The sequence below is a fragment of the Prionailurus viverrinus genome, chromosome E3 (assembly GCF_022837055.1).
Source record: "Prionailurus viverrinus isolate Anna chromosome E3, UM_Priviv_1.0, whole genome shotgun sequence".
Classification (NCBI taxonomy): domain Eukaryota; kingdom Metazoa; phylum Chordata; class Mammalia; order Carnivora; family Felidae; genus Prionailurus; species Prionailurus viverrinus.
The window spans coordinates 40,711,231-40,725,693 of NC_062576.1; the positions used below are offsets into that span (position 1 = coordinate 40,711,231).

Here is a 14,463-nt window from a genome sequence, read left to right on the forward strand (position 1 = left end):
CCAGCTCGTCACCAGCTGCCAGAACCGTGTCCCCCTTCAGAGGGATACTGAGGCGCCGCGGACCCTGCTGAGCAGTCAGAGCCAAGAGGAATGGGTTTGAACACCTCTGGCTCCTTTTTATTCTTCCACTTTGCTGCTTTTCAAAGCCTGTGTTCACGTGAGGAACGGGCTTGGGGACAGGCCGAGAATCAGCCCATAGGGGCCCCAGCGGCTCCCTCCCTCCTCGGGACCCCCCCCCCGCCATGTTCAGGTGGCCCTGTCTGTGGACGCAGGGCCAGAGGCCCTCCCGCGGGCTGCTGCCGGGGCGGGCCTCCCTCTCCAGTGAGAACTAAGGAGAAGCGAGGGGGAGCAGTCGGTCTCTGAGTTTCTCCAGAAGCAGCAGGGCTTTCACAGCCAGCATCCTGCAGTCCTCGTCCGCATCCCGGTCAGCCACATCTGCCAAAGACGAAAATAGAGCAGGACATCGGCGGCGCCCACAGCCGGGCAGGCCAGCCCTCATTTGCTCTTAGGGAGTCATCCCACACAAGCCCCCACAGGGCCTGGTGGGGCCTGGCCGTGTGCGGGGGCAGCACCCCACTCTCCCTGGGGCTGGGCGCCCAGCCAGCGGCCGGCGACAGGGAGGCAGCGGGATGGAGCGGACACCATCGTCTCCGCGGGGAGGCCACCGGTCCCGGGAAGCAGGACGCCACACGCCTGTGGCACGGGGCCCGAGGACCTGGAGCCGACCGGACACGCGTGATCGGACAAAGCCCAAGGGTGCTCTGCAAACTAACTGACGCGACAAGAGGGGCCCCGCCTGAACCCCGGGCCCCCGAGTGTGGTGCCACGTCAGAGTGTCTACTCCCGGCCTGGAGCCCCGGGTGGACACCGGTGGGTGGGCAACACAGGTGCCTACGGGCAGGAGGTCACGTGTGCTCCAACAGACTCTTCAAAGAGAACACTGTGGCGAGGGGTGGGGTGGAGGGTGCAGGGAGGAAAGCTTATCCAAGTTAGTTGGCAAGTCTGGTGAGGTAACGTGCCTCCTGCATGGCTCTTGTGACCTTACAGAAGATACAGAATTTTCCAGAACAAACACACCGTCTCCCACATCGGGGCACCTTCTCTTGGGTCCTCCAGGACCTCCCCAAAGTGACTCAAGAACAGCTGAGTCCCCACCCCCCCACCAGGGACCATTTCGTGCACAGACGGGGGGGATGTGACGGTCCTGGGGCCTCTGCACCGCCCCGTGCCCCGATGGCCACTGCACCAGCCTCCAACCACCCGCCTCACCCATGCAGCTGGGGGCCTGGCACTCACCCGCCAGCCAGGATCGGGTTTCCAGCAGCTCGTCTGGCAGGTCTGCCAGCAGTCGCTCAGCCGGAACACTGAGGAGGACGGAGGAGACCGCGGACAGCAGGCCCCGGCGCACGTAGCTAGCAAGCCAGGCCGGGACGCTGAGCGCCGACGGAGCCCAGGCCAGGGAGACCCCGCTTATCCGCGGTACAGCAGACCCACGGGCAAGCAACGCACGCTCCAGCCGCCCTGCCCCTTCGTGCTTGGGAAGCACCAGGCCGCTGGCCACGCCCACGGGAGTCGCGCCCCCCCCCCCCACCTCCTGCTGTCCTGGGAGCCCCGCCTCCACGTCCACGTGGGACCACTTTCCTCAGCCACACGGCCACTCACGCGTCACTGTGGAAGCGAAGGGTCCACACGAACTCCAGGAGGGCCTTGCCCATGGTCACAGCCACCTGAAACAGCAGAGGCCAGTGGGCAGGGGTCCTGGCACCCAAAGGTGGGTCCCAACAACCCAGCCCCAGGGCCAAGGGGACGCCCACCGGGAGGACGGCCACCGGCTCCGCCTCCCACTCACCGTGGTGTTCACAGCCAGGTACATCAGGGCCCCCAAGGTGTGGGCCAATCTCCCGAGAACCAGCTGGTCTTCTCCCAAAAGGTCGAAGGTCACCAGCGGTCTACAAGAGCATCAGGTGTGTGTGTGCGGGAGGCGTGGTCGGGGCTCATTCTCCAACCCCTGGGCCACCAAGGGACAGCCAGCGCCCTGGAGGAGCCTCCTCACCGCCCGTTCCCATGTGGCTCCCACAGCCATGAGGAGAAGGCGTCAGACAGACACACAGTGCGTGGAGCATCGAGGCTCCACGGCGAGGCTCCGGCCCCGCCCACCGGGAACCCGCCAGCAACCCACCATCCATGACGGACACCGCAGATCCTGACGCCCTCGCTTTGCCATTTAAGCTACGAAGGACCGAAAGCCAGGTGGTGACCTTGCTGCTGCCCAAACCCCACCACAGACCCCGTCCTGGGAAGCCTCTGGTACTCGAGGGCGTCCAGGCCTCCCGCTCACCTGTCAAAGTGCTGAATGAGTGGGAAGAAGAAGTAGCCAGCCACCGAGCTGAACTGGTTGGCGCGAGCGTCCCGTCCCCGCCTGGCAGAGCCCTGCAAACATGGTGCGCACAGGTGCCGCGTCCCTTCGCTGTCCCGTACGCACCCCTGTCACAGCCCCGGCCCACACGGACACGGCACATACAGGCCGTTTCTTGCTGACGCAGAATTCCGGGGCTTTATTCGCACTTGCATATTAAAGCCATGCGGCTCTGATGCCCTAAGGCACGTGTCCCGACATGCAATTTGTACCCAATGCCCTCCCTCCACACAACAGCAGTGTCGGTGCCGCCCCGTCCCCCACCAGGACCTGAGCCCGGGCTGGCTGACCTGCGAGAACCGCCGGGTCTTGTTTCTGATCCGCTCCTCCACGACCGCGCGCCAGGCGGGAGCCACGGCGCTGCCGGGCGGGGGGGCGGGGCCCCGGGGGTCGCACTGGGGGGCCTTGGGCGCGCGGCCAGGCCGAGACAGCTCCTGGGCGGCCAGAGTCAGGACCTAGAGGAGCGGGAGACCCAGGGCAGCGGTCCTTGTTCTAGGGAGGGGCGGCATCTTCTCAAACCCGAGGTAAACTGAGTGCCCGTCGGCGCCATCGGCCGTCACAGGCTGCGCCAGGGAACATTCTGGGGACCGCACAGGAAGTCAGTTCCGGCTACCCCAGGATCGCTTCACTTTGTGGGGGACAGAAGGGAAAGGCAGCCCCGCTCCTGCACCCGGAGCTCCTGCGGTTCCAGAGCCTCACCAACCTGCTGCCCAGCCGCCTGCACACAGGTGGGCCCCGGAACAGGCCTGCGCCGTCACATGCCTGGAGCCCTGGAACAGGCGGGGCCACGGACAGCAGCCTGGTGGCTGCAGGCGCCCGGCCGGGCAGTGAGTGCTAAGGGCTGTTCCTCTGAGGGTGACACAGGACACTGAACCGTCAACGTACCAGATGCCCCTGAACTGCAAGCACGGAGGTGGTGACTGTTCAGCGCCGTCTCATGAGACACACAGCGTCACGCTTGCCGTCTTGACAGCCGTGCGCGCACAGCTCAGCGGCAGCAGGTGCGTGCACATCGTATGGCCGTCGCCACCATCGTTCCAAGACTCCGTCTTCCCAGACGCAGCCCTTTCCCCTGCGACGTGCCCTCCCCACCGTCTACTTTTCAGTCTCTCTGATTCTGACAGCCCAGGGACCTCACGCAAGTGGATTCCTACAGGGTCGTCTGGTTCATCCATGTTGTGGCAGGTTACCACGTCCCTCCTGTGCGAGGCCCAAGTAACATCCCGACGTGTGCACAGACCACATTTTGTTTGTCTTAAGATGGGGAACTGTACCGCGTGGGAATTGTCTCAATAAAGCTTCTGTCTCAGATGAAGGACACGGCCCCTACTGAATCCTGTGCGCCACCCAGAAAACTGCCAGTCCCAGCCCCTGGGTCCAGCCACGGGGGACTTGGGGAGGCCTCTGGTCCTGACCGTGGAGCTTTCGGCAGGGCGCTGTGCCAGGCCTGGCCCTCGTGAGGGCAGCTTGGGCGTGACAGGTGGGACGGAGAGCCCCAGGGCACTTACATCCAGAATGTCCATGCGCTGTCGGAGGCTGAAGTTGAGGGCGTAGAATTGCGAGGTCAGGTACTCTGCTACCTGAGCCAGACACACGAGAGGCCGCTGTGGACGCCACCCAGAGGCAGGGCCCCAACACAGACACTGACTGGGCGGCGGGACGGGGACTCACCGGGGCCGGGTCTGTGACCACGACGGCCACAAGGGCTCTCTGGCGCAGCCCCTCAAAGCCCTCCACGCTCGTCTTCTCCTCCAGGTGCAGCAGCACCTTGGCCAGCTCCACACTCACCTGTGCACAGGGGTCGGCGTGCCTCAGGCCCTGCGGCCCTGGGCCCCCGCAGCCCTCCACCTCCCCATCCCTGCCACGGGCCTCCTAGGCAGACACACACCCCTCCCCGACGTCCCTGCCCCACTCACCTCGCGTGCAGCAGCCGGGTTCCTGATGACCAACGCCTCGAGGGCCCGCAGGGCCGCCTCCCAGCGCTCCCAATCCTCGGACGAGGTCAGGGCTGCACAGAACACACACGGGCCTGCACTGGTCCCCAGCCCTGACCTTGCAGAGGCAGAGCCGGCAGCCAGGGTCTGGACGCTGGGCAGAGGCAGCCAAGGTCCGGGACACGCAGGGTTCCCACGGCTCAGCCACCCCAGGGCAGGCGTTTGGAGGGGCCTCCCGCCAGGGAAGAGACCCACCTTCCACGCAGTCCCGAACGTAGGTGGGTGCCTTGCTCTTCTTTAGCTCTTGGTCCCCCGACATGTCATAGGGGACAAGCTCATCGTCACTGGGGAAGCAACAGAGACCGGTGGGGCCTGCCCGTCACCCGGGAGCAGACAGGCCGTGCTCCTGAGTCCCGGGAATTCACCCCAAGTCCTTGCGCCTCAGGAACAGCACACTTTCCTACGGGAGGGCACTCGGAGAGAGGGCGGCCGCGGGGCCGACCCGTGGCCTCCAGACAGCGTGGGCCATCCACTCCCACGCTCATGCGCGGCTCTGAGGCCAGCGCGGGACTGCTCCCCCACCTCTGTAGTTTCTACCCGAGGCCTCCCCCTACCTGTCCAGGTCAGAGCCTGAGCCTTCCGGCAGGGCCTGGGGGACGCCACCGTCCACGCTCCCACTGCCGGGGGGCTCTGCAGCCTCTGGAGTGACGGCAGGGCTGTGGGGAGCAAAGAAGGAACCCGTCGGGGAGGCCCCACACGAGCTACTGGCCCCGGAACCCACCTTCCCCAGGGAAATGCTCTCCCGGCCCCCACCCTGCGCTTCTCGGCTTCTGTCTCAGCAACGAGTCCAAGACGACGAGGTAAGGGAGCAGCAGGAACCGGGCCTGCCCAGCTTGGGGTGGAGACCGGGGGCAGGAAGCCCTCACCTCGCCTCCAAGGGGCTGTCGGCCGCAGGCCAGGGGGCTGCCAGGGCCAGCATCTCACGGCTCAGCTCATCTTCCTCGTACTGCAACGCACACGGGCTGGAGCGAGTCACGGGGAGCGCCCGCCACCACCCCCCACTTGCCCCACTTGCCAAGTGTCCACGTGGCAGTGGGCGGTGCTGGGTGCACGGGCTCAGGAGCCCGCCCTCCTGAGGGGCTGCTCTCCCCCCCACCCCCACCCAGGAGGACATCCCAGGGGCTCAGCAACGGAGGGGAGGGGATGCCAGAGAGATCGCTTCCAAACACCTCCAGAATCCACCCGGGGCATCTGTTCAGGCACCGCTGAGGGGTCAACATGCAGAAGGTTCGTGGGCCTGGACCCCAGAAGGCAAGGGGATACCAGGGAGGGAAGGAAACACAGGGCGCGGCCCTTGCTCACCTGGAACTTCAGGGGTGGCCCCTCAGGGTGGAGCCGGGCGCTGGCCACCTCGGCCACGATCATGCCCAGACGGCGCACAACGGGCAGGCTGCTGTCCAGGCGACTCTTCACCCCCGCCATCAGGCTAGTCAGCAGCTCTGGAAGCACCAAGCCCACACTGAGCACTGGGGGGGCCAGTAGGGACGGGCGGGGACAGGAGGGGACAGCTCTGCACAGTGAGCACGGGGGGCTGGCGGGGACGGGCAGAGACGGGGTGGGGACAGTGTCCGCGTGGCCCACTCACCGTCTCGGCTGTCCTGGAGCTCCGCCTCCCCCAGGAGCGCCAAGCAGATGAGGACGGCCTTGCTAACGTAGCGCTGCTGCGCCAGAGGGGCGTGGCGGACGGCACTGCAGCTGCCCCACGTCTCCAGGAGCCCCTTCAGTGCCTGGCGGGTGGCGCGGCCCGGTTACACAGCCGCAGCGACCTCCCCACCACAGCGCGGGAACGCACGGGCCTCGGTGCCCGCGTGCTTGCCAGTGTCCTCTGTTCCAGGCGGGAACGTTCTCTCTCTCCCACCAAAAGGCCCAGACAGAGGACCAGACCGCGCTTACCTGTACGAGGAGCGGGCGCCGTTGGCTGTCCGTGGCCAGGTACCCCAGCAGGCTCTGCAGCATGGGCGTCTGGGACAGAAGCCAGGCATCCTGTCACTGTCTGTCGGCAGACGCCCGCTGCCCACCTGCCGGGCTAAGACCCGTCTGCCCAGGCTCCCAGAGCACAAACGGCTCTGGGCTGAGGGTCAGCGGAGTTTCCCGGACAACCGAGCTCAGCTGCACCTGCTACGGTCACTTCTCCTGGACCCCCAGGGTGGCCCTCGGCCCACGCCCTCACCGAGTACTGGTACTGTAGGAACAGAAGTTTCCGGGTCATCACGAACTGGGCCTTCTTATTTTTCATCACCAGGTTCCCCAGCAGCCGTGAGAGGACTTCAGGCCTGTGAGGCACAGTGGGGGGGGGGGGGGGGGGGGAGGGGGAAAAGCATGAACCCCAGATCTCAACAGGTCCGAGCTGCACCCCTCCCCAGCTCTGTGCTAACCACTGGGAGCCCGGGGCCTGTGCTTCAGCTCGGACTCCGTCCTGATTCGCTCTCCTCCCGGTAACGTGGAAACCTGGGACAGCCCAGTGCCTCCGTGCAAGAGGATGTCCTTTCCCCGCTCTGCCCAAGCGGAGCAGGGGTGGCCAGGCTTATCTGGGAAGGGCCAGAGAACAAAAGCTCTATGTTTACGGGCCATCGGTCTCCGCAGAACTCCTGCAGCCAGAAGCAGCCAGGGGCGTGTGCGTGAGCGAGCGCGGCTGTGGACCCACAAAACGGTTGTAAAAACGCACGGTGGGCTGAGTTTGGCCCAAAGGCTGCAGTTTGCAGACGACTGGTGTAGAGTGGGATCCCTCCCCGCTCCCCTCCATGGGTGAGAGCCCAGCAAACCCTCCAGCCGGTGTGGAAAGACGGGAGGATACAGCCCTTCCTCCCTCGGCCCTTTCACGTTCTACGCAAAGTCGCCAAGTCGCAAAGTCGTAAAGATGAAAAGAAAAAGAAAAAAGAACGGCAGCAGGAACCAAAAAAACAGAAACAGAAGAGACAAACCCACGCAAACCAACCCACAGCCTCAGGGCAGGAGCGTGACACAGCCCGGAAGACAGAGAAGCCATCGGCTCGCAGCCTGATGCGCTTACAGGGCAGTGTGGACACCTTGTAAAAGCCACAAACCAAGGACTAGCTGGGAGGGACCAGAAGCGCCTGGCAGGGGGTGAGTGCCTTCCTCACATTATTTTGCAAATAAGCACCCAGCAGCAGAGGGGGTGAGACCTCAGACGGTTCAGAGAGAGAACATGGGTCCCTGGACACACACACCCGCGCCCAGAACCAAAGACACAGCCAGCACTCGCGCCAGGGGACGCCGTCTGAAGGCGGGCGCCATCGCACACGCACATGCCTGCGCAGCCCCGGGGGTGGGGGGTAGCGAAAAGGGTCTCCACGGCCACAGCCAGGGGAGGGGCTGGGCTGGGCTGGGCTGCCACGGCCTCACCGCATGAGGTCCGACAAACCAGAGGCTTGGGCACCGCCACCCGCCCTCCGGCTCCTTACCCCGCGGCGACCTCCACCAGTCCCGTCAGCAGCGCCTCCACCGCCCGGTCGGGCACACGCTCCACCAGGCGCCAGCAGACCCGCTGCCAGAGGCAGCTGCCCTGGGTGAGCGCCGTCAGCCGCGGCACCAGCACGCCCAGCATCTCCTCTGAGGGAAGCACACGGGGGCCCCTGAGCCCGGGGCCGGGGTCCGGGCGACGGACATCAGCCCACCCGGGGCCAGGCCCAGGCGAGGGAACTGTGCTGTCTTCCCCCTCCCGGGAGGGCCGACAGGAAGCGGGGGGGAGACACCCAGACAGCGCTGCGGACCCCCCGGGACAGGAAACACTCACTCTGCCTCCCGCGGACACAGGCTTTCCCGAGCACCTGCGACAGGAAGGAGACGGAGCAGTCCCAGCCACCTGCGGCAAGAGAGAAAGCGAGATTTTCAAGAAGGGCGATGGTTAGGGTCTCGGGACAACACCTGCCCAGGCGGGGACAGACCTCGTTTCCAGACAGGCGTCTGTGCGCTGTAAAAGCACCGTTTTTCTCGATCTAATTCCAACTGGAACCTCAACAGCTGGAAGCCAACAGTAATTGCAAAAAGCCTCACACGCTCTTGCTCACCTAATCGCCACGATGACCCCACAGAGCGGGGACCGGTGTGGTGGCGCGGGGAGGGGGAGGCACCAAAGGACACGTGAGGTGGGCGGGCGGGAGGAAACAGGACTCGGGGACAAGGGGAGGATGGCGCCCCAGCCCCGCCGGAAGTGGCCACCCTGAGACGGTCACGACGCACTCAGACGCAAATGCAGTCTCTGCCACCTGAAGGGAGCGGCTGAGACCCTAAAAGGCGAACTGGACGCAGTCACCCAGCCGAGAAGCGGACGTGGCCCACAGTCGCTCTGGACACGTTCGGGACATGCTGGCGACTCCCCCCAGCACAGAGCAGGGACGGTCCGGCAGGGGCCCCAATGGAACCCGTGGGCTCCCTCCCGATCTACAGTGGCGGAGGCTCCCTCGTGGGGCGGGCACAGGGACCACGTGAGCACACGCGTGAAGGGCCTCTAGTGGCGCCCGAGCGTGGCACCCACTCCACGGCCTTGGCCGGTGGGATGCTGGACGTGCAGGGGTGAGACCCTGAGCTGCCCCGTGGTGGGAGAGCAGAGGGTGGTGTGGACACCAGGGCCCGTGGAGAGCAGCCCCATCCGGACGGCTCCACCGGCAGGCCAACCAGGAGCTAAAGGATTCAAGGTCAGCTCCAGCTCCGAGGTCAACAGCCAAGAACGGGTGAAGCTCAGGGTACAGGTCGCTACCTCCCCACACAGAAGGCAACATATGACCTGCCAACGGCATCACCCCGAGAATCCCAAGTCCCCAGAGTCCGTGAGAAGCTGGGGGGGGAGGGAGGAAAGGGACGGTGGCCAGAGAAGCTGGCCGGAAGGACAGCGCGGAGGGGCCCGCACCTCGGAGGGAGTCCACCACCGCCTGCAGCGCCCGCATCATCTCCTCGCCGAGCAGAGGGAAGTAATTCTGGGGGAGGAACGCGTCCAGGTTCTCCCGCTGCAGACGGTTGCCCAGGCAGTCGGGCAAGCCCACCACCTTGGCGAGGAGCGTCTCCTGGAGCAGCGGGGACGCCGGCTCCGTCACCTGGCGACACTGGCCCTCCATCACAGCGGCCATCCTGCCCGCGCTCAGGAACCTGGCCAGGAGCTGTGCCATCTTCATCAGACGGAAGCTCGGGCTGCAGCAAGAGCAGGTGTGACGGGCGGAGTGGCGAGCCCCCCACCCTTGGCGCCCCCCGCCCGGACGGGGAGCCACGGCCGTCAGGAAACCAGTAGTCCCACGGCGTCATCAGCGCTTAAAAAAACGAGCATTTAAATCCCACCGCTGGGGCGCCTGGGTGGCTCTTGATTTCCGTTCAGGTCACGATCCCAGGGTTTGTGGGATCGAGCCTCGCGTCAGGCTCCGTGCTGACGGCCTGGGGCCCGCTTGGGATTCTTTCTCTCTCTCTGCCCCTCCCCTGCTCATGCTTTCTCTCAAGCTAAATAAACATTAAAGAAAACAAAAGGTCTACACATCCCACTGCCAAATAGCCAGCCAGTGGTACAGCGTGAGCGCCCGCCGGGCCCCATGGCGTCACCGACGCCACCTCCTCTCCCGCTCCGCGCCACAGGGCGCTTGCCGCTTATCTCCGGAACCGCTCAAACCCAGCTTCGCTACCGCACGAAGGCCTCGTCCCCACAGGCCCGTCCGGTGCTCTGACACCTGAGTCTGGGAAGCGCTTTGAGCAAGTCCCACCCCCCGCCCCCAGGAGTTTGCCGGAGCGCCCGGGGGCCTCACTGCAGAGCTGACGGCCACGAGTGAGGCCAAGGGCCCGCGGACGCTGGCGAGGCCCACCGCCTACCTAGGTCACCTCAGCCCGGAGCTCACCCGCTGCCGAGGCCACCGGGATGGGGACGCTCCTGCCCCCTCCCTTCACCAACACGGCGGGACCTACTGCTGCAAGAGCCTCTTCGTCGCAAGGGAGGTTAACAAACTGCTTTCGGTGTCCAGGGGCTCTGCTCCTCCCACACCTTTCAGGACACCAAATTCTCACAGAACCTGCTGGTTCGCAACCCTTCCGGCCATGCCCCTGCCTCAGACGTTACAAGTGCCCCGGAATCGGGGCCCCCCCCCCGCACTCACCCGGCGGCACCCTCGATGGACTCCATCAGCACCAGGAAGGCCTGGTCAGCCGGGCCCTCCAGGAAGAAGCTGGCCCACAGCTCCTCCGCCTGGCCGTCGGGCAGAAGCCCCAGCCAGCCTGGGCTCAGCCTGCCCACTAGACACCTGAGGAGGGCGGAAAAGTGCACCCTGGCGAACTCCTCCTGCTCCCCGGGAAGGGCTGGGTTCTCCGCTCCGCTGAGATACCGTCTCAGGGACCCCAAGGTGGAGAGGACGCGGCCGCCATCCTCACAAGAGGAAAGGGTGTGAATCGCTTCCCGCACAGTCAGCCGGACTGCAGAGCGCGCTGGGTCCATCCTGGGGCGCAGAGAAGCACATGAGAAGGCCGAGGAGCCCCTGGCATCTGCACCAGTCACATCTCGCATACGCTCAGACCCTCTGGCCCCTCTCGTTAAGCGTCTGGGGACCCCATCTCTCCTCACCCCTGCTGTCACCCAGCAGTATCCTCCCCTCCGGCATCCGTCACCATTCCTACCAAGTCTGTGTCATAGCTGGGGCCTCCATGATGCCCTCTACAGTAGGGTCACTGTGCCCCAGGGCCACAAGTGGGGGTGCTGTTGGCATCTCGTGAGCGGGTGGCAGAGGCCGGGGATGCTGGTTACACAGCCCACGTGTGCAGGACAGCACCCATGACAGAGGGTGATCCAAACCCAAATGCTAACAGTGCTGAGCTTGAGACCCTGGGCTACCTGCGTTGCAGCATTTCTAACTGCCTGACCGTCCGTCTAACAGACTGTCCGTCTGCCAAACCCCCTTCTTTCCCAGAAACCATCCCATCTGTAGATAGTATTTGGGGTCAGGCGCCCCTGCAGCATTGAGTGCCGTTACGCAGGCACCTGTCCATCACCAGTGACCCAGCCCTAGATAAGCCTGCCTCAGGGGACCAAGGAGGGCCCCCAACACCCTAGGGCCTCCTCACCCAGCCGGGTCTAAGCGGGCTCCGGTGGCCAGCTAACACACCAGCGACCCGCCAGTACCACACCCCCCTTCACAGCTGTGCCGGGAGCCCACGTCACGGCGCCCAAGTCACGGCGCGGCTAGCAGGGGTCCCCGAAGCGGGGGGGTGGGGGGGGGGGCAAGTCTCGGGGAGCGCATGGGTCTCCGGGGCGGGAGGGGATCTCGGGGTGGGCGAAGGTCTTAAGGGTAGACGGGGTGTCGGGGCGCGCACGGGCCTGGGGACGGACGGGGGGTCTCAGGGTGGGCCCGGGTCTCGGGGAGCGCAAGGGTCTCCGGGGCGGGAGAGTGTCTCGGGGAAGCGCGCACCCGCTCGATCTCGGAGTCCCCAGGGTGTGCTCAAGGCCCGCCCCGCCGCTGCCGCCCCGCGCCGATTCGCCACGGTCGCCGAGGCCCAGTTCCGCAAGCGGTCCGCGGACTAGAGACTGAGAGCGCGGAGCACGAGCTCCCCGCGCGCTGGCAGAGCTGCTGCTGAATTTTTCGAGCCTGCGAGGCCGGTCCCGCGGGCCGATCGCGACGAATCCGCCGCCAGGCTGGGGAAGCCGGAAGAAGCGTGGGCGAGCGGCCGCTTCCGCGCCTGCGCCGGGCGGGGCGGGGCCCTGGTGGGCGGGGGCGAGCGCGCGCGCCTCCGCAGACACCCGCTGAGCGCCGAGCGCGCTCCCGGCCAACTTCGGGTCCCTGAGCCGCGGCCGCCGGCTGTAACCAGCGAGGGCTCGAGTGGTTTCGGGTCCCGATGGGCGGCTCAACAGGGGTGGGCGCCGCACGGTTCCGCGCGGGGGCCGCCAGCCGCAAGTGGCCCTGTAAATTGGCCGAAATCCACTTCCTCGGTGGTCACGTTCCAAGGGCTGCCCTCTGTCCTGACGAACGGGCGGTGGGGCAGTGCCGTGGGCGATCTGGAAAGACCTCACAGGGGAGGCGCCGCTTCAGCCTCGACTGCCCTTGCAAGGGAGTCCGGGAAGGGTGTATTCATTCAGCATGCACAAATTAAATGCCTACTGCGTGCAGCAAGCACTCTTCCAGGACAGAATGAAGAAAATAAAGTGCCCGCTCACAAATCAGGGGCACAAGCTGGGGCGCCTGGGTGGCTCCGTCGGTTGAGCGTCGACTTGGGCTCAGGGCATGATCTCCCGGTCCGTGAGTTCGAGCCCCGCGTCCAGCTTGCTGCTGTCAGCCTGTCAATGCAAAGCCCGCTTTTGGATCCTCTGTCCTCCTCTCTCTGCCCCCATCCTGAGCGCGCTCTCTCTCTCTCTCCTTCAAAAATAAATAAACGTTTTTTTTTTTTTTAAGTTAAAAACAAATCAGGAGCACAGTGAGATACAGGAGCGATAATGTCCGTCGGCAAAGAGAGATAAGAAAGTTCAAGCAGGCTGAGAAGGAGTCTCCTGTTGGAAGGTTCGGCCTGGTTGCAGGCAGGAGAACGGCCGGTAGGGGGCAGCGGCGGTCGCAGGGTCGCAGGTGCGAGGCTCGTGCTGCGCAGGTATGGGCCTGGCGGTGAGGACGGCTGGCCTGGGATGCTTCTGCAGGAGCGGAGCCGATGGAGTGGGTGTGGGCTGTGACAGGTGCGAGGAGTCCAGGACGATGTCTTCCTGGGACTCGGGGAATTCCTCCCAGTCCGCTTCTGGATGAGAGCCTCACTCTCCGGTTCCTACAGCAACTTCATTCAACTTCCATCCCCGTGTTTTCCCCAAGCCTATGAGGCCCATAGGTGCACAGAAGATAAACTTAAGCCTATACGTATTTGAAAAATGCCTTTGGGCCAGTTCACATTGGAGCGAGATGAAATTTTTTTTTTAATTTTTTAACATTTATCTTTGAGAGAGAGAGAGAGAGAAAGAGCGAGTGGGGGAAGGGCAGGGAGAGAGGAAGACACAGAATCCGAAGCAGGCTGCAGGCTCCGAGCCGTCAGCACAGAGCCAGATGCGGGGCTCAAGGCCACAAACCACCAGATCATGACCTGAGCCGAAGTCGGACGCTTCGCCGACGGAGCCACCCAGGCGCCCCATGAGCGAGATGAACAATTTTAAATGAAACTAACTTGGGGGCGCCTGGGTGGCTCCATGGGTGAAGCGTCCGACCTCGGCTCAGATCATGATCTCACGGTTGGTGACATGGGGCTCTCTGCTGTCAGTGCTTGAGACCCTCGGTCTCCCTCTCTCTCTGCCGCTTCCCCACTCAAACTTTGTCTCAAAAATAAATAAACACTGAAAATAATTTCTACTCAGAAATGCTAAGGTGTGCTCGTGTACTTTCGGCAGCCAGCATTCAGTTCTCAGAGGAATGTCTCAGTCTTTCCCACGTGACCAGGTGTTTCCTCTGCGGACACTTTTAGCATCTTCTCCATCCTCCGTGGGGTCCCGACCCTGGAGGAGAGACCTGGCCCCCTCTGGCGTGTGGCCTTGGGGATGGTGGGTGCTTTGGGCTGTGACACCTTCCTGGATTATCTTCCCCGCTACCTTGAGTCTCACTCTCTACACTCGTGTTTTATCGGGTTGACCTCAAAGGCTGTTTTTTTCCCTTTTCTTCCCCATCTCTTCATCTTTTTGCCCTACTTTCTGGGCAATCACTCAAACCTTGTCTTTCAGCTCTGCGGATTTACTTATTTATTTGGAAAATCCTCGTTTTCATTTTCAAGAGCAACTTTTTCCTCTTGATTATTCCTTTTCTCCTAAGATCCTTTTTTTTTTTTTTTTGGCCTTGCAGACACAAAGCTTTTCTTCCCTCTCCGGGGGTAGTGATTAAGATGTTTTTGAGCTTTTCCTTGGCTCTTGGCATTGTTCCGCCCCGGGGAGATTTCTGTCAGCAGGTCCCAGTGTCCAGTGACCCTTAGCTGAGCCGTCACATGAAACATGAGACAGTGAAGGGCGGGAAGCTCTGTGTGTGGACGAGGGGAATTTGTTTTGATAGATGGGGGAAGGGAGGTGCTTTTTGTTGGTAAATGCAAGTTCTCCCAGGCCCGAGGAAGCTCCCGCCC

The 14,463-nt window shown here is 64.0% G+C and overlaps 1 protein-coding gene across 2 annotated transcripts; it reads right to left on the minus strand.

Moving 5' to 3' along the window:
• Window positions 1–91: 91 nt before the first annotated feature.
• TELO2 (telomere maintenance 2) lies at window positions 92–12,054 on the minus strand. 2 transcript variants are annotated; one of them, XM_047837552.1, is made up of 21 exons: window positions 11,802–12,053; window positions 10,500–10,835; window positions 9,278–9,555; window positions 8,165–8,233; window positions 7,833–7,980; window positions 6,581–6,683; window positions 6,304–6,372; window positions 5,996–6,137; window positions 5,713–5,849; window positions 5,277–5,356; window positions 4,965–5,066; window positions 4,606–4,694; window positions 4,333–4,424; window positions 4,088–4,204; window positions 3,925–3,996; window positions 2,707–2,871; window positions 2,339–2,430; window positions 1,850–1,949; window positions 1,663–1,727; window positions 1,297–1,412; window positions 92–435 (listed from the first exon to the last, which is right to left on the minus strand). In XM_047837552.1, exons 2-21 carry the CDS (start codon window positions 10,832–10,834, stop codon window positions 329–331), a joined length of 2,478 nt encoding a protein of 825 aa, XP_047693508.1. In that variant the 5' UTR covers window position 10,835; window positions 11,802–12,053; the 3' UTR covers window positions 92–328. The 2 variants fall into 2 exon arrangements, with proteins under 2 accessions (XP_047693508.1, XP_047693507.1); XM_047837551.1 differs by having other exon boundaries at window positions 92–1,412; window positions 11,802–12,054.
• Window positions 12,055–14,463: the final 2,409 nt, after the last annotated feature.

Coding starts and splice junctions, on each gene's coding strand:
- TELO2 (XM_047837551.1), bottom strand. CDS start 10,834: ATGGACCCAGCGCGCTCTGCAGTCCGGCTGACTGTGCGGGAAGCGATT. Junction 5,067..5,276: donor GACAGCCCCTTGGAGGCGAG/GTGAGGGCTTCC, acceptor TGCTCCCCACAG/CCCTGCCGTCACTCCAGAGG. Junction 4,695..4,964: donor TCAGGCTCTGACCTGGACAG/GTAGGGGGAGGC, acceptor TTGCTTCCCCAG/TGACGATGAGCTTGTCCCCT.